The sequence below is a fragment of the Periplaneta americana genome, chromosome 9, assembly GCF_040183065.1.
Source record: "Periplaneta americana isolate PAMFEO1 chromosome 9, P.americana_PAMFEO1_priV1, whole genome shotgun sequence".
NCBI classification, from domain to species: Eukaryota; Metazoa; Arthropoda; class Insecta; order Blattodea; family Blattidae; genus Periplaneta; species Periplaneta americana.
In genome coordinates, this window is record NC_091125.1 from 80,644,141 (window position 1) to 80,664,612 (window position 20,472).

Consider the following 20,472-nt stretch of genomic DNA (forward strand, 5'->3'; position numbering starts at 1 on the left):
CATTTCAAATAACAAGAGCACAGAATAATTTATTAAAAATTTATTGTTCGGAATTGTGCTAGAATACATGCCTGAATGATTTCCACACGAATGGAGAAATCGAACATAATACACATTTGTAATTATTTGATACGTATTAATTAACATTATGCGGAGTTTATGGTGAAGGAATATGTGTATATACGCTTTAAGTATCTGAAGTATCTTCGTTTTAAAAAGTATTAGGCTACTCCGGATTTAAACTACCTTAAATGTCATTTTAAAAGAGTTATTTGTATAGCCATAAATTTGTAGTACGAAATTAGTGTAGATAAACTATAGATAATAACAGCAAAACAATTTTTATGTTATAGAATCTGACAGCAATGCACTCAAAATATTATAGTTCTGCAAATGCCGTTGTTGAATCGCTAACACTCGGGTGTTCACTACAAAGAGTCCATGACTCGGGTATCTATTTTGGTACCTAATCGCACAGATACAAAATTGAAGCAATAAAAATTTCTCAAATTCGTTCTTTAAGCATTCGTCCAACAAACTGTAAAACCTACAATTTCAGCTCCTTATCGTCCAAAAAATATTTTGCCGACTGTGCCCAATCCACGTTCCAGTTTTTTCCAAAAGTGGTGGTGATGATGGTGATGATGCTTTCCTTCGGAAATAGCCACCTGTAACAATGAAGCATTCATGAATACGTATACTGTGGCCGAAAATATTCGACCCTTTGGCAATTTAATTAATATCGAATACGAGGTTAGTTTTGAAAAGTTTTGTCCCCTAATTTTTTATTTGAAAATGACTATAGTTATTTGAGTAAAGGAAAAAGTGTTAACCTTCAACAATGTTATTGTTGAAATTCATCTAATTAGTTCCCCACATAGTAGCCCTGGCAATCAACACATCTCTTCAAACGGGAGACAATTTCTTGATACCGTCACTGTAGAAAATTTCACTTTGACGACCGAATCACAGCCTTACTTCTGTCTGCACTACATCGTTAGAATCAAGGAACGGTTCTCTCACGTGTTCTTTAAGTTTAGGGAACAGCTGACAGCTGACGATAACACCAGATCGAGACTGTATGGAGGATAATCAAAGACAGTGAAACAAAGTGTCTGCACTGCATTGTCAAAATCAAAGTGCAGACCTCTCAGGTGTTCTTTAAGTTTTGGGAATAGATAAAAATCTGATGGCACCATTATCCGGACTGTATGGAGAAGACAGTGAAACCAAGTCCCGTCGTGCACAAAGTTTTCGGAATCCACTTCTGCGATTATTGCCTGCACACGCTCAGTCCTTAGTCACAAAAATTGAGAGTGGCACCAGGTTCATTACAAGCACGAACAGACCAATGTCGCACAGCACTGATGTCTACACATCCATCTCCATAAACAGCGTTCATTCTACCGATAAATATCAATAGGGGGCCACATTTTCTGCCGTCAGAAACTTTATCACAGCACGCTGCTTCAGTGCTGTTACATGACGCCACGTTTCAGACCAGAGTCCGTGGATATCCAGAATACCGCAATCCTTTGCGCCGGAAATGCCGACAAATCAGCCATTGTTATTCCAGCGCGCGCTATTTGACTTATACAGTTTTATAGGGAATGAATGTAGCTTATGTAGCCTATATCAAAATCAAATATTTTTAATTTTAAGAGCCACGGATACCGGCCTAAATTGAGTGTTAATTTAAATGTTTCTAGCCCAAGCTTGTTGAAATGGAATAACAATGGCTGCCGATTGCGCTACTCTGGGTATCCACGGACTCTGTTCCAGACTATAATTTAGAGCTCTCCAGCGGCAGAGATACAAAACTTGCGTCAGTTAAGCATGAGTTAACGGAGTAGAATGTATGGCAGCTAGTACTCCGAAATTTGGTAACAATAACACAAAACATTAGGAGGAATTACTTTTCAAACACCCTCATACTAAAATATTGATTTACTCCAAATAATTCAAGGTTACATTTTGAACATCATATGTGATATTTTGCCACGAAAGAATGAAGGGACAATTATAATTAGGCATTATTCAACACGTAAAATGTAATGGAAATGGGAATAGGTATTCGTGACTACTTCGGGGCCACTGAATTCGAAAATGGCATTTAAATTTCCAGTTGAGCTCTAGTTTTTGCATTACAGTCATGGCATGAAATTGCGATTCTTTCCACCAAATATTGGGTCCCAGCCTATAAACTGCAAACGAATGTCATAATTCTCACAACACGGTGCCACGTGATCAGTTATTCTCGCTGCATTCTTGTTCATCGCACACTTGTGTACCAGGTAAGCTAGTAGTCTTACCTGAGCAATTAGCAGCAAGAAGATAATGAAGACTACCGTAGCTCTCATGTTGACGTAACAGCGATTTTCCTGTAAACACAATTAAACGTGAGACTCTTAAAGAAAAAGATTATAAATAAACATTCATTCACGATAAAACTCCTTATATAATAATGAAGATAGTGTCTTCTGCTATGGTTAACAACTTGAATGTTGAAGTAAAAAGGTAAAATATATTGAGAATTATTCTAACGGTTTATTATTGTTTTGTACTTTTTAAACAGCCTCTTATCAGTAGTTGATAAAAGTAAGATATTGTAAGGTTAAGAAGTTTTGATAGTATATTTTGATAGAATTTTGAATACTGCAAATGCTACATTATATTAAACACATAGAACATACTGTAATTCATATTAAATTATGTTTTGAAGAGTAATGTCTTCCACGGGTCCGGTCACGTTACAATCACATGGTTCCCTCCCTTCAATCTTTCTCCTTACGCGCCGACATATACTCAGGACTATTTACATTGCCAGTATTTATGTGGTATTATGTTATGACCAGGATTCGAGACTTCGGACCCGATAGAGCAGTTCAGTGAGAAATCCGCATAACGGAGTACTGAGTGGTAAACCGTACAGTGGATGGGGGTACTGTAGAATGAATGCCAACAAATACGCAAAGGAAAACGCTCGGATTTGAAAGTTCTGAGGAATAATTTGCTTTTCATATAAATCTATTTTCAAACTGTGTCTGAAACTATTACACGGTTAGAAAATTCAGAGCAAGAGATGCCAGAAGCCCTCAAATTAGTTGAGGAAATGACACAGAGAATTAATAAGACACCAAGTACATCGGTTACTGAACGTGTAAAATAGAAGTGGAAATCAATTTGACGTAAAAGTAACTGATATGGATCACTGTGTAATATAAACAGCAAATTAGTGGACATAGAGTCACCCGAGAATAAAGGACTGTCTCTTAGAGACTGCAATGATGTTAGGTTTTTTTCGTTTTGCTCCTATCACGTGAGCTTTTCACAGTACAAACTGTGTTTGGCGGATAACCGAAAAAGATTTACGTTTGAGACACTGAAAATGTATCTTGTAGTATATCGCAATTTGGTACTGTAACTGTACTTCCTAAAGACGACCAATAGGATAAATGAAGAAATTGAAATTGCTACATATTTATTTCCACTATTAACACTTTGTATAATTAAACACAAATGCTTATAAAAGACAGGAGAATACAGTAAATGCTTTTCGCATTCTTTTGACATTGTCGTTGTGTAATGTATATTTACTTTCAGAATGTACATATGTGAGTGTTTCCCCATACTACCGTACTCTATTCTAAATAGCAACGTTGTTACCTCAGCACATCTCTACCTTTAACTTCCTACAGTGAGTCCACACCTATAGTACATGCACAGTAAACTTATTGTATCGGATCCCGAGTCTCGAAGCCTGGTTATGACATTCTTTTGTAAGCCAACTCTACATTTTAGTTATGGGTGAACTTTTATATTTCAGTTATTGAGTTCACCATCACTACATAATTTTTTCTCCTGTACACAGTAGTTTATTGTTCTTCGCTTCAACTCAAGTCGTTGCATCTTATTCAAATTTATTTATTCCTATTATCACCTGTTTTAAGCTCAATCATCTCACATTTTGAAACTGACATACTAATGAAATACTACATATGTTATACCTAAGTTATTATTTTATTATCTGATCATTTCTAAATTATAATCCGCTAACATAATTAACACCAACACTGTCCCATTTCTATTTCTCAGCCTTGTTACATATTACTATCTACCTTTATTGTTTCATTATTCTACGTAATTTCTTTATTGCAAATGCTCTTCACTATTTTTACTTTTACATTAATAAATTGTCATTTTTATGATATTTTGATTTCAACGTTAAAATGAATGAATGAATGAATGAATAAATGAATGAATGAATGAATGAATGAATGAATGAATGAATGAATGAATGAATGAATGAATGAATGAATGAATGAATGAATGAATGAATGAATGAAAGAAGTGCATTTATTGGTAAAAAATAATACAGGGATATCATTTTATTTTTACTTCAATTTTTATTGTACCTGAGTTTTTGAATGTACTTCACTCCCACCCCTTCTACTAGTAAACTTCCAACCGTTCACGACACAGAGCTGAGGGCGCGTAAGCAGTACTGAGTGAGTACAGTACGTTCCAGAAATATGTTCGCATTTTCCAGTGACGAAAGAGCTTTCAATATTGAATCATATTTTCGCACAGGTACTGTCGTCCGTTTGCCTACGTCGCATCCCGGTTTCCCCCACCTGCTTCTGTTCACTCCTCTGTAAAGTCTCGTAGCTGGGCTATCTTAGCTCTTTTCTGAAAACATTAATTTCTGTTAGGAATTGGACGTCTACGTAATATTACACAAGTGTTTAAAATAACTCAAACAAAAGGGCCTCGTTAAGTAATTAACTGTCACGTGATCCCCCCCTTTCTAGGACCCTGCGACAAAACCACTAGAACGGACAGTAGATAGCATTTCTGAGTAATTTTATCTTATCGGATCGGGCAGAAGTGAAGATTGAATTTACAATACGTAAGGTACTCTTTTATAGAGTAGGTACAGAATTATTTCAACGTGAGTTACTCGTACGAAGGACGAAACTGGTAATTGGAATTAGGTACAATAGTCTATAGTGTGATAATATGCACAAAAGAACTGAAGCCTGTATCGAAATGAATGCCACCATTTTCAAAAATGTGTTTAAATATCCATAATATGATAATTTTCAATTTAACTTCATTCTCTATATTGTACGCTAATGCGCTGCAACAGTACAATATACACTGCATAATTAATACGTTCGAATGGATAGCTCAATTCGTGAGTAAAAACACTAAGTGTTAATACTGTACTGTATTTTGATTAAACAAAAACCTAATAAAAATTATCAAATTCAAAATTGCGATATTTCTTAGTTTACATAAATGGATGAACTACTTTTCTTCCCTCCTATACCTACTCCAGTCGTGGAAGGGGTAGCAAACGGTGTTTCCTGTTTCAATCGTTAATAGAAAGGTATAGCCAGATTAATATTAAAAATGTTAGTAAAAATAAAATGATGTCCCTGTACAAACTCATGCACACAAGATCCTTCGCACGAGCCTGTACGGCCATTCATACTATAACCACAGTCTAGTATATACAGTCACGAAGCTCAATGCGTAGTAGATAGATGGATTTATTGAGTAATATTATACATACAGATTTTTATATTATCATAGTTTTCTCTAAAATACAATGTACGGGTCTTCTGACCATACGTGCTTTGTACCTAAAACAAGTCCTACTTTGTAGGTTTCGCCCCCCCCCCCCACCTATGATTATATCCAACTACTCTCTAAAAGAACACATATTAAAATAATACGTAGTAAATATGCATCCATAGATAGTTGCTAACCACTAGGATCGTTACTACACCTCATTACAGACAATGCGAAATATCACCTGCACGGTCTCTTGTTTCTAGTACCCCCATAAACTCAAGCTTCGTGAATGTATATACTAGTCTGTGCTATAAATATGCACAGTTTGCATTTTGAAAGAAAACAAAAAGAATACTACTACTACTAATAATAATTTTATTATTATTACTACTGTTATCATTAATTATCACAAATACAACTAATCTAACTTCATACCAGATTTCACAAAAATAAAGTAAATTTAAGATATGGAAGAAAGAGAAAAACAGTGAAACATTATACACATTCGTGACATCTCTGGAGAAAATTAGCATTTACAAGTGAAGTTCGTCTTCTGTAGGCTAATTTTCATACAATAGTGTCTTTTAACTCACAGATTGTGTGCGGATTGTCTTTGTATACTTTATTTTTTAGATTTACCCATAAATAAAAATCACTGCTGACAAATCGGGGGAGTGAGAGGCCATAATCCTCTACAAATAACTCTCTCCATAGGCAGTTGCTGAATCATCTTGAAATAAGCAGTCTGACACTCGACTGTTCAAAAAATGAGTTGAATATTTGTGTTCTGTATTTGTCACTATTGATTGTATCGTCAAAAAATATAGGGCCTATAATCCTATGTGTAGCGCACCATATCCCAAACTTCTCATCATGTAAAGGAGTTTCATGAATGAGATGAGGATTTCTGTAGTCCAATATCTATTGTTTTACTTTATAACATGGCCATGTAAGTGAGACTATGCTTCTTCTGAGAAAATAATTACTGTAGGATCCACAACGTCATCGGAAACACTTTGTTAAATCCAGTTACAAAAATTTCACACGATTCACATTATCTCCAGTCTGTAATTCATGCACTATTGCCACTTTGTAGGGCTTAAATTTAAGATTTTTAGTGACTCTAAATGCTGTGGTTTTCGAAACACCCGTTTCTTGTGAGTAACGGCGGAGATATTTTCGAGGAGAATTTCTAACCTTTCTCGTATCTAATCGAGTTTTTCCATGTTTATTGAGAACTGACCCCGTTTCTCTAAACTTTTTACAATGTTTAATATAATCGTCCTATGTGGAACGGGAGCACCAGGGAATTCCGTTGCAAAATATCGTCGCACCGTTCCACGATTCTTCGTTATCAAGTAACACTCGACAAGAAAAAAATCCTTTGTTGTAATGTATACTTTTGTGGTGCCATATTAAGCCACAATCTTCAACTAAGTCTACGTACGTCAATACCAACATCAACAGAGCTCATAGGCAACTGAAGAGCAGCTATCAGTAGCAATTTGAACATGTGCTGTGTCCTTGAAGGCAGGGACAGAGAGAGAGAGAGAGAGAGACAATAGCGTGCGATTGTAGCGGACCCCGTTCACCGGGAATAACAAGCGCTGACGCCGGGCCCGCTTGCCGCCGAGTGCCGTAGACAATGTAATAGACCGCTCTGTATATCTCTGCTTTGGGAGTCGTAGCTTCTACACAACTTTCATAATGCACACACAAGGAGTTCGGCATCCAGCTAATAAGTACTTTTTCTCTATATAAGGGAACAACTAGGAAGCAGTATTTTAGAAGGAACTATCACTAACAATAAAAGCTAGACGTATGTGTCTCATTTTAAAATTCTATAATTTATTTTGTAATTAGGCCTACTTTCATTCATTCAAAAGGCAGGTTTTTCACTGAAAACCCAGCATTCTCCAGTCTTTCTTATTTTCTGCCTTTCTCTTTGTCTCCGCATACGATCCATATATATCTTAATGTCGTCTATCATCTGATACCTTCTTCTGCTCTCCCGTTCACTATTTCTTCCAGTGCATCCTTCAGAAGGGAGTTAGGCCTACATTACCTATATAATTTTAACGAATTATACTTGTAACTAATCTATTTCACCTTGTGTCAAGTGAAGTATAATTATGTTCCTAGCAGTTGATATGGTCGATGGAATGGATATTTCTTACACTACGTCCCCTTGAAATTCTTTAAGTCATACTAGAATGAATCGAAACTCTATCGTTGTATTTTGTCTTACCTGAAAATTCAGCCCGGGTAAATTAACAATAGAATGATTTGACTGCGAAATATATACTGATATATAATATTTAAAACTTCCTCCTCACGTCATTATACAGCGATAATGAGTTCAATAGCGAAACATGCAGAGTCCATCCGGTTCCAGTCTACTTGCGATAAGTTGTGAATTTCCAGACTGCAGGCCTACACGGAAACAAAAGCTGCACAAAGCAACAAAAGCTATCCAAGGGAATACATTTTTCACCAGTAAATACACACAACATACGGATGTACCGTAATAAATTTTCTCAGATTTATGTTCCTAATGCGAAATATTTGATAATAAATTCCAGTTCTCGTCACCTAATTCTCATCATGAAGCGGTGTCAGAGTCTTGAATTTGGATTGGAAGTCTACAAGAATGTAAGGCATCCGACTCGATATAAAATGTTAAGAAATACTTATTTAATACTGTTGCATCTACACTACCTCAAGGTACTGTCGAGATCTTGAAGTCATAGAGATCTATCTGTACTCTCCAAATACTCTTACGCTCTTCATGGCGTCTAAGGGGAAAGGTTTCCCATTTAACTTTTACTTTTGTATCTACGTCCTTTCGGTGAATTTAAGCTCTAGGTTACTCAATAATACATCTGGGAACTTACTAAATAATTCTTCCAGAGTTTGTGGTTGATAGCTTAAAAGTCTAATTCTGATGTAGTCTACAGTTAATAGTAGATTGTATTTTCATAAAAGTTACAAGTTTCAAAGTAATTTGATGATGCTAGTGATCGTAATGAAATATGTTACGGTAAATTTTACTATTACAGCAGACACATTAAATTATCATTATTTACTTCCTATTTAGGAAGAGGGAATTGTAACTTATCAGAATAATGGAAGAATTCCACAATCGTATCTATCTTTAAAAAGAGGAAAAATACTTACAGTAGTAGCTTTCGGGGAATATTTTATTAACGTTGTACAAATATTTTGTCAATATTCTTTTGGAAAGATTAATTCCTTATGTAGATTAAATTATCGGTTTTAGGCGTAATAGATAGACTATTAATAAGACTTTTTGTATTGGACAAAATAATGGAGGAAAAAAATGGGAGTATAAGGGCACAGTACATCAATTATTCGTAGATTGAAAAGGAGCATGTGATTCGATTAAGAGAGAAGTTTTTTTTATAATACTGTTATTGAATTTGTTATTCCCAAGAAACTAGTTCGATTAATTAACTCTGTATGAAATATATTAGAACAGGATTATGGTATTGTAAAATCTGATTTCGGAATTTTTATCACAATGTGTTATCGGAATCATTAATACAGGACAGGAATTTATCCCAAAATGTTTGACGATTTTGTTCATATTTGGTGCCTACTCGTCTATTTGATTAGCAATAATTGTAATGAAATATAAGAAGTTTGGGAGAAAGTTAATGGATGCTGTTTGAAATCAAATACACACAATGAAGTTTCACAGAAAAAGAAAGGTACCATTTTCTTCATAGTTTTTTTGTTACATAGAATAAGCTGAAGCGTTGTCAAACGAAAAATAAGTAATTTATATATACATATATATGTATTATTATTATTATTATTATTATTATTATTATTATTATTATTATTATTATTATTATTGTTATTATATGGAATCAATTTTAAATTCAATTTCTAATTTACTGTACATTTGTTTTGCAGTTCCAAATACTGAAGACTACGCAAGGAGAGAAGGTAAGGTCCTCCTTTCTTAAATGATTATCTGCTAGTTATTTACTCTGAAACGTGGTAATTTTAGATAGCAAGAATGGTTTTATATGGTCCGATTGATAGTACTGCTGGTTAGCATATTTAGAAAAGGAATATGCTTACAATGTCAATATATAGCATTACATCTCACGAAGTTTACATTACTTTAAAAGTAACAACACTCGTGACTTAAAAGAAATGGTTTCAACGTGAGAATAGATGTCTTATGTGATTTTATGCAAAATTAATCCATATAATTAATATAATTTATGTGTAATCCATAAAACGAAAGTTGTCTTCTTATATACAATATATCTATGTATGTGAGTGGTCATTCAAGAATATAAAATATAAATCGTAATATCATTTGTAGCATGCTAAAATAATTTAATTGTTGAAAGGCACATAACATGCATAGTGTAATGGAGGGCCGGGCATGAGAGCGGATCCATTTAGCGAGCCAGAGCTGCTCTCGCTCCGCAAGGCACTTCAATTCCAAGCCAGAGCAGAACGCTCACGCAGTGGCGGACTCGCATTACAGCTACTTTCCCTGCATTAATATAACAAGAGCCATGGTTGTTCTTGTCATTCAGTCTGTCAGAACATAATAGTTTATAAGGATATTACATCAATCCATTGTACAGTACAAACTTTATAACACTCTTATTAATTTAATGAAATAAACTTCGCTCTATGCACACACACAAATCAATAGGCTTATTTACATAACCAATACGCACATACTGCAATCTCCTCAACACGGTTCTACGAGACAGGCGTATGGCTTCCACTTCCCCTACTTGCTGTGGACAGAGTTCATCTGCCAATATAATTAAACATCGCTTGATGAAGTTACCTTCGTTGAATGTTTTCAATTCCTTTGCAATTTCGTGGCAACTTTTGTAGCTAATTCTCATAGCCGATTCACTAAGTGCATTATTGTCATCCTGTTAATACATAATAATATAATATAATATAATATAATATAATATAATATAATATAATATAATATAATATAATATAATATAATATAATATAATATAATATAATATAAGTATAATATGATGTTAGATATATGATATGATATATCATCACCTGTAATATACTATACTATGATATAACATAATACTTGTATAATTTAAAATTATATATTACTAAATGTATTATAACTTATAATGCAATATAAATATCAAATAGATACTCTAATATAATGTACCTGAGAAACATTTTATTTAAGTTGTGGTATTAATTTATGGCGTTCATTACCAACATATTTGTCATATTCAGTAGCATGTTGTAAAGAATAATGCCGTTGGATATTGAACTCCTTAATCAGTTGGACTGTTTTATAACAAATTAAACACTTTGCTAATCCACTGCTCTCTACGAAAAAGAATTCCTCCTTCTATGATACATTAAACGCATTGGGAGTAGGGGGCCGCTTTAATGTAAGAACGGAAGCTCCGTCTTCAAAGTTCGAAATCATACTGCAGAGTCACCACTGCACCGACACTGAATGACGTACAGTATGCATACGTCACAGCGCTCCCAAGAACCGCTCTTTAAAGCACACAGCGCTCATTTCTCAGATTCACGTAATGTGCCCAGCCCTGGTGTAATGAAAGAATATCTTGTCATTTGATGACACTGATTTTATAGCTGTTAGATTCAGTAGTGCGGCTTGTAATATTATTTTTAATTCCGGAATCTTTTGCATTTCTTTATGTTCTTTGAGAATCTCATCTGTGAGTTTTGTATTCTGGATAGTTATCTCTACGTACAGCCTAAATATAGTTGCCATTTTAAGACTACAGAAGGAGGACACATATCATAATTTATTTTCATGAATTCGGTCACCATCTTAGTCGCCCCAATTCATTTCCTGAAGTAGAAAACATAGTTAGCTAGACATTTTCTGTCAATTTTATTATCTTAATCATGTTACTAAGGTACTAATCTATTTTATTGTAATTGGTTGTTATGTCTTTCTAGTGAAACACTACTTTTGTTATTTATTTCACTCACTGTACTAGTGTACTTCACCTAGTTCTTATGTTTTTTATTTATGATTTTTATATTTATATTATAATTAATATTATTTAACTTTATTTCAAAATTTAATTTCGGTTCTATTTATTTAATTTGAGACTTTTTCTCGACTTTTTTTTGTATACAGTCTCAATTGTCATATCCACATGAGGTGATCAGTAACAAATAGTGACAAGTTTCAATCTTACTTTCGTTGTTAGAACGCTTCGAAGGGACAATATTTATGAAACGATCTACATCTTATGTTGCTGTTTTAAAATAGTAGTATATATTATGCAAATTAAGTATTGCAATTAAACATTGAAAAGCTTTCTAATTTCGTGTCCATTTTTTCAATTTCAAGCTAATAGAATTAATTAATTTAGCTCTTGGACGTCTTATTCGGTATTTAATACCTATAAGCTTCCTTTATTTAAGCGTTTACTTAATACGTAATAGTTATTAAATAAACATGGTCAAGTATTTCTGTAAAGCAAATATAAAATCACTCGAAAAGTTGTTTTGTAAGATAAGACTTCCCAAAATGAATAAAATAACGATTACGCCTTACAATTTTCACAGAAGTAAAATATAGACTTACATATTACGTGGAGTAGGAAGTTAATAAGGGATATGAATAAGACTTAGCATATGGATTGGAGTGCGAATTGCAAGAAAATGGGCGAAATAAAGAAACAAGATTGCTTAAAAATCTCAATATTTTCGGCATCAGGAAATATGTTAAACATAATTTAATTACTAGTCTGGAGATATTCTAAGGAAAAAAAGATGATGGGCATGTAGGATATCCATTCAATTGAAGGAAAAATTATAGATTTATTAAAAAAATTAAACAAAATAAAGATATATTTCTTTGGAGATTAATTCTGTAGTGCTCGGGAAAAGTGGCACGAGTCAAAAATGTTAATTTTACGGGAGAAGGAAAAAAACTGTCTTTACACTGGTTTATGTCGATTTGATTTTCTTCTGTATGAATTATTGTAATGAAAGAAATACTTATGTCTCTTTTCCCAAGCAAGCAGATGTTCCGTAAGTTGTGAATAAATTAATAAAAAAATTTTGTGGAAACTGACTTATGCCACTTTTCCCAAGCATTGCAGAATTGATCTGTCGCTGTTCAGCCTTGATGTAGTATGTAGACGATTGAGGATGATGAATAGCTTACGTATATCAATATTCAGTTGATGCATATATAATAAGAGGTATTGAAAATAATGTCCCTTTGCTGTAACACATTCCTGACATCTCCGGAGGAAATTGCCAGATATACTCATTTTTATCGTCTAGCTCTGAAATTTATGATGACGAAAAATTTTGTAGGTATTATAAACAGCTTCTTCTTTGTAACGTCACTATTTAAATGTTAATCTCCATCTAACAGTTACCGACAGAAGAGTAACAATTCATATTACTCCTCCATAAGAAAGATATAAGTTCAGATTTGCGCTGAGTAAACGTTAGAAGTTCTGTTTTGACATTGGAATTATTTTAAAATCACAAAAGTCACATAAATATGGAAACTCTAGCAATTCATTTTTATCACCTCATACCGGTATAGATACTACTGTAAGTTAAAAAGTCGAATTATTTTAATGTTGGTTACGGTGTCGCTGTTTGTACCGAGTTATTGATCAGCGCTCCATAAAACGTTTGTAATCTGAAAATCGGGAACTAGTTTTGCCGTAGAGGCTTTGAAACAAATTTATTGCATGACAACATGCCACTTCTTTGCTGGATACTCATGGCCTTGGTTAGGTTGAATCCCAGCAGGAGTTAGGACTGAATATAAGTTGGTTTACTGTGATGATAACTGGTACGTGATTGTATATTCCACAATATATTAGTTCACCTAACTGAAATGTTGACAGCCATGATATGAGTTAGTATTCTGTGTTATGAAAAACACAGTACCAGTTTTATGGAAGAAGTACAGAAACGACAGTTAATTATGTATGAGTAAACAACTAGAATAGATTAGTTTATCAAGATAGGCTAACAAGGAACCATCCCAGGTTGTATATCTCGAATTTAATGAAAATGCATATTTAAGCAAATTTTCGTTCGTTAAGGAATGTGGTGATAGTCGTTCGTTTCGCTTTCTCCTCGTTCGAAATATGACTTGAAAATCAATGCTACTTATGCCGGTTCTTGTGCGCACTCGGATCCTCATAGTTCCGCGACACCGTATCACAGCTCCTGCATTAATGCTCTAGTCTATTTTCCTTTTCTCTTAACTCACATTATTAGAGTACTCCTACTGAAATACAAATTCAATTTGAATTTAAAATATGTATTAACTCTATTACTCACCTTAAATATGATAGCTGGATTCGAAATGAAGTGGTCGGGACAAAGAGCCATTGAAAAGTACAGACATTTTTTTATAGGCTGGTTTTCACACTCTTCTGTAAAAAAACACACGCACACGCACACACACAGTTTCTCACATGTTTCTCCGTCACATATCCACACATCTACCACGCATATATTTGCATGTCTTTCGGGACAGGTGGATGAAACTGTTGATATACAACATAAATAAATGTCATTATGAAGCCCTTATCATACAATGTGTCTGTAATGTTTTCACAGATAATTTTATATCTGAAATACTCTTCTAGCTTTCGAATTACAATAATTTTATATTGCCTAACATGTACCCATCCAAGGGTTGCAAAAATCTTGAAGATTTTGGAGGGAAAATTTGTATTTTAATTGTCTTACCATGTAAAGTATTATTTACTGCTTCAAAAGTAAATATAGTATCATCTACAGTATGTGACCACCCCAGTTCAATGACACTGTTCATCAGATTCAGTATGTGGTATTCCACTGCATCCTTTGTCACACAGGTTGAGAGTTGCACCAGGTTCATTACAAGCACGAGCAGACCAACGTCGCAGAGTACTCATGTCGACAGATTGATCATGATAAAGAGCCTTCAATCTCCGATGAATGTCTATCGGGGAAGCATTTTCTGCTGTTAAAAACTCGATCACAGCACGCTGCTTCAGACGCATCGACATAGTGCTGGTTCACGCCGCCATGCTTCAGATTATAACTTAGAGCTCTCTAATGATAGAGATACGAAACTTGCGTCACTGAAACCAGAAAGTTCACTGAATACAATGTACTATCACTAATATTTTAACTATATTCATAGCGACAAAAAGATAGGAAGCATTGCTTTTCAGCATATCTTCGTATATCTAAGGGTACGGCGTCTTATGACGTAGAAACCACTCACTATCTCTCGTGTAGTCCAGATTTGTGAGAGACGGGCCTCGTACCTCGCATGCGTCGCTTCAGAAAAACCAAGGCTTAAGTTAAGACAAGTTAAGATACAATGTACATGTCCCAAAAAATGAACCAGCACTTTATCTGGCATTGACACACCGCTTTATGTAAACAACGCCTCTGATAGCTGGCAGATACACTCCACTAAACACGTATAGCTAATTATAAAGTCTAATTTTATCTGAAATTCTATTCGCGTATGAGTTTAGACATTATGGACACTTTTAAATCAATACTATTAAAACTAACATGTGGAGAAATCCCAGAAATGCATCAATCATAACCTGCGTAGTTCATCACTGCTATTGTCTATGTGGGTATCATTTTACAATAGAAGTGCGTTTATATTCCAGCTGATGAACAGCGTTTCATATTTGAAACTCCAGAAACATACAGCGTTGCATGAATTATTAGTTGTGCAAGTTAGACGTTGTGTGATATTGGTGGCTTCATTACCTGAGTGACGTAACACGCAGCTTCACAACCAATTAAGCGTCCAGCCCTTCCAGCAAACTGATTCGCGTCCAATACCATTCTCCCACATAAAATATTTGAAGGATCGGCCGGTAATTCTGACAGGTAGAGTTACGTCATTGTTCCGACATACACCTCTGCAAGCCTGGTGCACAATTATTTGAATTCATTTATTTACTCACCCACTGATAAATATGCAAAAATGTATGAATAAAATAAATGCGTACATATTGGTGTATGTATTTTATTGGAAAATAAAGCATGAAGTTGTATATATTTCAAATTTGCGGAAAATGAAGTCAATTTGTGAAGTCAAAACACAATTTAAAAGTCTCTACCTCGAATTGCAAATTGATATATCATGATCCACGTCACTTGCACGCATTTTCATGTTCGGCCTCTCATGTCTACACGTTATATTCGATAAGCGTATCAGATTTTCACATTTATTACCCATAAAATTACCATTCATATTGTGAGACACGTTTCAACATTCTAACCATTCTTAAAATCTATATCTGCTGGAGGAATTTGAAGCTGATAACCTCTGATATGATTCTAAGCATGGTACCTATAGTGTAGGCCACTCTGCGGTTGCTGCGTGGACTAAACCACTGGTGTGTCATGCCAGAGTTTCAGATTAGAGTCTCAGTGTGGCCTGACAATGAGATTTTTCATGGAAACAGCTTGCAGTAGACAAGTTCTCGTAGTTTTCCAAAATTAGTCATCTACATCATTCCGTCAGTATATTCTTAAAACTAATTGGGATACCAAAGAGATTATTTGCTTGCATTCTGAACACACAGCGAACCTGAGTGTTGTTGATGTGGGTTGGTTAATTCGCCTAAATGAGTAAATGGTACAATACACCAGTAATGATCTTTGTTCTGCGTCAAATGAACCTCCGGAATACCCTGCCAGCCGTCTATTATGCCGCTTCACAAAATTACAATGGTCATATTAAGAACTTCTGGTTGCTCCCTCCTTGACCATAAAAGAAATGAGGATATTTTTAAAGAATTAAAAGTAGATTTAATTACCGAGTACATAGAACAATACAGACTGAACTGGAAAGAATATTTTGCCAGGATGTCCTCCAATCGCTTGCCAAAATTGATCGTACGCTGTACTCCAAGAGGTCGAAGAAACTTGGGAAAACCTAAAAAGCCCTGGATAGACACCATAATAGACCCCTAGATCTAATACGTGAAATGGTTATGATGATAATGGTGATGATTATGATGATATTTTTAATAGAAGCTGTTGCGTAAATAAATACAAATACTTTTGACAGATTAAATATAAAATAATCAATACAAATTGAAAGTATTGTCCAAGTTGCTCTAATGGTTTATTCACTACTCATCGTCGTCAGTATGACGAGCTAACTTGTGTTTTCCGAATAATATTTAAACAAACTGCAAGATTATGCTCCCTGCAGAAAGCTGTAGTACCCTTTACCTTACGGTTTACAATGAAGTAATCATAGTTATTGTTAATAGTTTACCTAAATACGACATTTTTCCTACTTTCTTAAATAAACGCATATAAATTTAGTAATTCATATATCACTATTAGATAATGTAAACTGCATAACGATTTTTTTTTCATTGCAGTGTAGTTCTCAGATAATTATTATAATCGCAACACCCAGAATTTTAAATAACAACGGAAATACAACAGATTCCACCGGCGTAGTTCAGAGTGTACGCGCGTTTGTCTAATAATCTGTATCTCGCTCGGGTATGGGTTCGATTTTCGCTTGGGCTGAATATTTGATTGTGTTTTTTTTTTCCTATTTTTTCTTAACTCTCAGGCGAATGTTGGATAATCACATTGACAAATTCTCAGCTACATATAGTTAAATATAAACTGTCCGTCACCAATTCAGTCGTCACTAAATAACAGAATAGTAGATGTAGCTTCGTTGAATAATCGGCTAAAACACGACAGAATTTTTACTGAAGGGTTTTTTTTATGTATCCAAATGACCATTGTAACTATGGTGCATTCGCAGCTGCTGGCGGGTATGCTCTCTACCTCTTTCTGCTGCACGACGGGGCACAACACGTCGCTCAGCTTACTCTTTACCCATTTCAGCGAGTGCTGGCGACCACTTGCAGAATACTTTCAATTTTATTAATTATTTTATATTTCATCTGTCAAAGTATTTGCATTTATTTTCGCAATATCTTATACTAAAAATATCATCATCATCATCATCATCATTATCATCATCATCATCATCATCATCATTTCACGTATTAGACCTGTTTAATTTGCAGGTTATTTCTGATTTTATTGATTTTAATTTATATAATAAATTCAGGGGGCGGTAACGAAAAGCTCTCTTTGATTTCTTATTTCATTTACTTGTAATTGATTGAGACACATTTTGAGAATAAACAAAATCATACGTCGAATAATAGTAACAGAATACAAGTAAATATACCTAGTTCCGGGGTTAAGAGAAAACCTTCTAAAAGTGTATCTAGTAAATGAGGTCGAATCATACATATTAATTCCTAATTCGTCACTGATAAAAATGTTAATGTCGCTGATTATTGTTATTGTTTTTATAATTATTATTATTGTTATTGTTATTATTCTTTACACCTTTCGAGTTGTTATTTTTCAGAAAATTGCTGTTCTCAAAAAATTCAGAATTGTCTTTCAGATGTGCTCATTATTAGCTATGCACTCCATCAGTCTATATGAAAGAGTAAACATGCTCCCGGACACGTGTTCTTTAGTGTTATCTTTTCCTTCCTCTTAGACTCTTCCTCCAGTTCCCCAATATTTCTCACTTTAGTGATAAAGACTTTTCTTTCAATTGGATCTCAGTGAGAAGGGAGGAGCTGTGAGATTCGATAATAATTGTGGGGGCATGCATTGCTATCGAAATGCAAAACAACGCGGACTACGAAAAATTTGCGTAGTATTTTCATCCAATAATGACGCACATGGACTGCGGCCTTATATTGCTGGAAACAGAGTCCCAGCTGATATCGACATCGCTGAAGTTCAGGAATGAGGAAATCTGTTAACATTTGTGTGTAACATTCGCCATTTCGAGTGGCTTTTTGACCGTCATCGATTTTAAAAAAGTACAATCTGTTGAATGTACAAACGTAGTATGTCCGCTTACTGCAGATTTTCTGCTGTCCAATATTTAAGGGGATACGGAATTGCATATACTCACAATATCAAGTTATGACTTACATAATAAATATTTTTTCTAAAAAAGAACTGTTGAAGATACAGCTGATTTTTAACAGCTCATGAACACGTAACTTGACTTTATACTGAAACAGTTTTCTTTTATTTATTTCCGTATTGTGAAATAAATTTTTCCCCATTCACATATTTTTTCAACTATTTTCAATACATTACTCCTTGTAACATCTCCACAATGTAACAAATTTCAAAAACATCCAAGTAAATATTTCTTGAAAATGTCAGCTTTCTGTACTTCGTTCCCTAATGTCTAACAGGAGATGTAAATATTGCCGGCAGAGGAGGAGAAAAGTATAATTGCTATTCAACCAATGGCAGAGGTCTCATTCCCCGCTTATATTGAAGTTGGGCGGAAGTAGAACGCTTCAGACCGCCCACTTTCATTTCAAGCGTGGAATGAGACCTCTGCTATTGGTTGAATAGCAATTATACTTCTTTCCTCCTCTGCCGGGAATGTTTACATCTCCTGTGAGATATTATGGAACGAAGTATAGAATAAGTAAAAGCTGAGAAATGGGTCGTTTTGTATGGAAAAACTAAAATTACGGAAAACAAGCATTAAAATATTCATATAGGACTACGCTCCCTACTTATGGGAACGAAGAGCTTTTTTTAGTGGTTTATTTTACGACGCTTTATCTACTGCTGTGATAATATAGCCTGAATATGAAAATTCCGACGAAATGAGTCCAGGGTCCAACGCCGAAAGTTTCTCAGCATTTCCTCTTAATGGGTTGAGTGAAAACCCGGGATAAACCTAAACCAGGTAGCTTGTCCCAACCAAAATTTGAACTCGGACCCACTCGTTCCACGGCCAAGCATGCTAACTTTTACTCCACAGCGGTGGACACGAAGAGATAATACTTTCAGTATAGCCGTATACCATTTTAAAGAGAAAAATTATAAAAACAACTAAATTGTAAAAATATTATACAATTATCCGCCCATAATCCGTAAATTTGTTGTGAAGATTGCGCGTTAAGATTCAAACTTCTCAGAAAGTCGAAAACTTGAAAAGGATATACAATATGAATATAGTTATTTTATGTGATAAAGACTTACCATTTTAAAAGGGGGAAAATAAAACAATATATTGGAAAATTTAAAATAAAATCAAAATTTGAACACAAAATCTAAATCCGTTGCCCCTTAACCTTTTTTGTTTACAAATAAATTCCAATGGAAATGATGTTAAAATTTATCAAAATATAATTTTTCTTTGTCTTAACTATTAGAATATATTTTGAAGACATAGGATTTTATTTTGAAAATATTTTAGTAACCAACACCCTGAAATTACCCCAATCTGTAGGCAATTGGCTAGCATTCTCAATATGAAGAAGAAATTGAATTGTTTCAAAATTCCTAAAACATAAAATGAGAAAATATGCAATGTTTTCTTGATACTTATTTTTAATAGTTAACAGTTTCAGTTGAAGACTTTTACATAGGCCTATGTAGAATCCTTTGAGATTGCTGCGGTGTAATATATCGTGAAGCACAGGCGAATATTATGTCTTCCAGACATAAAAAAAACTCATTTTTTCAGGGTGTTTAAAAAATACGGGGCATAATTTCAGGTATGTATTTCCCACATGTAGACAATCAAAATAGTTCATTACAACATGTGTCCGGAAATGCTTCATTTCCGAGTTATGACCTTCATAACATTGAAATTCACCGGAACGTTTTTCTTTCCGCAGGTCGTTGTCATTACAGAAGATGTTCAATATGTCCACCTCCTGCTTGAATACAGACCTTACATCGATGTCTCATTGACCTGCAAACACGATCCCAAACTCCAGGAGTATTGCGTATGTCCTCAGAACATGCCACAATTCGATTCCG

The 20,472-nt window shown here is 34.5% G+C and overlaps 1 protein-coding gene across 6 annotated transcripts; it reads right to left on the bottom strand.

The window, feature by feature from the left end:
* Positions 1 to 25: 25 nt before the first annotated feature.
* On the bottom strand, positions 26 to 14,506 carry LOC138706137 (uncharacterized). 6 transcript variants are annotated; one of them, XR_011333908.1, is made up of 3 exons: positions 7,829 to 7,909; positions 2,313 to 2,381; positions 26 to 668 (listed from the first exon to the last, which is right to left on the bottom strand). XR_011333908.1 is itself a non-coding variant. In XM_069835124.1 (3 exons), exons 1-3 carry the CDS (start codon positions 14,489 to 14,491, stop codon positions 556 to 558), a joined length of 333 nt encoding a protein of 110 aa, XP_069691225.1. In that variant the 5' UTR covers positions 14,492 to 14,506; the 3' UTR covers positions 26 to 555. The 6 variants fall into 6 exon arrangements, 2 of the variants coding, with proteins under 2 accessions (XP_069691225.1, XP_069691226.1); XR_011333910.1 differs by lacking the exon at positions 7,829 to 7,909 and adding an exon at positions 7,690 to 7,712; XR_011333911.1 differs by lacking the exon at positions 7,829 to 7,909 and adding an exon at positions 5,822 to 5,844.
* Positions 14,507 to 20,472: the final 5,966 nt, after the last annotated feature.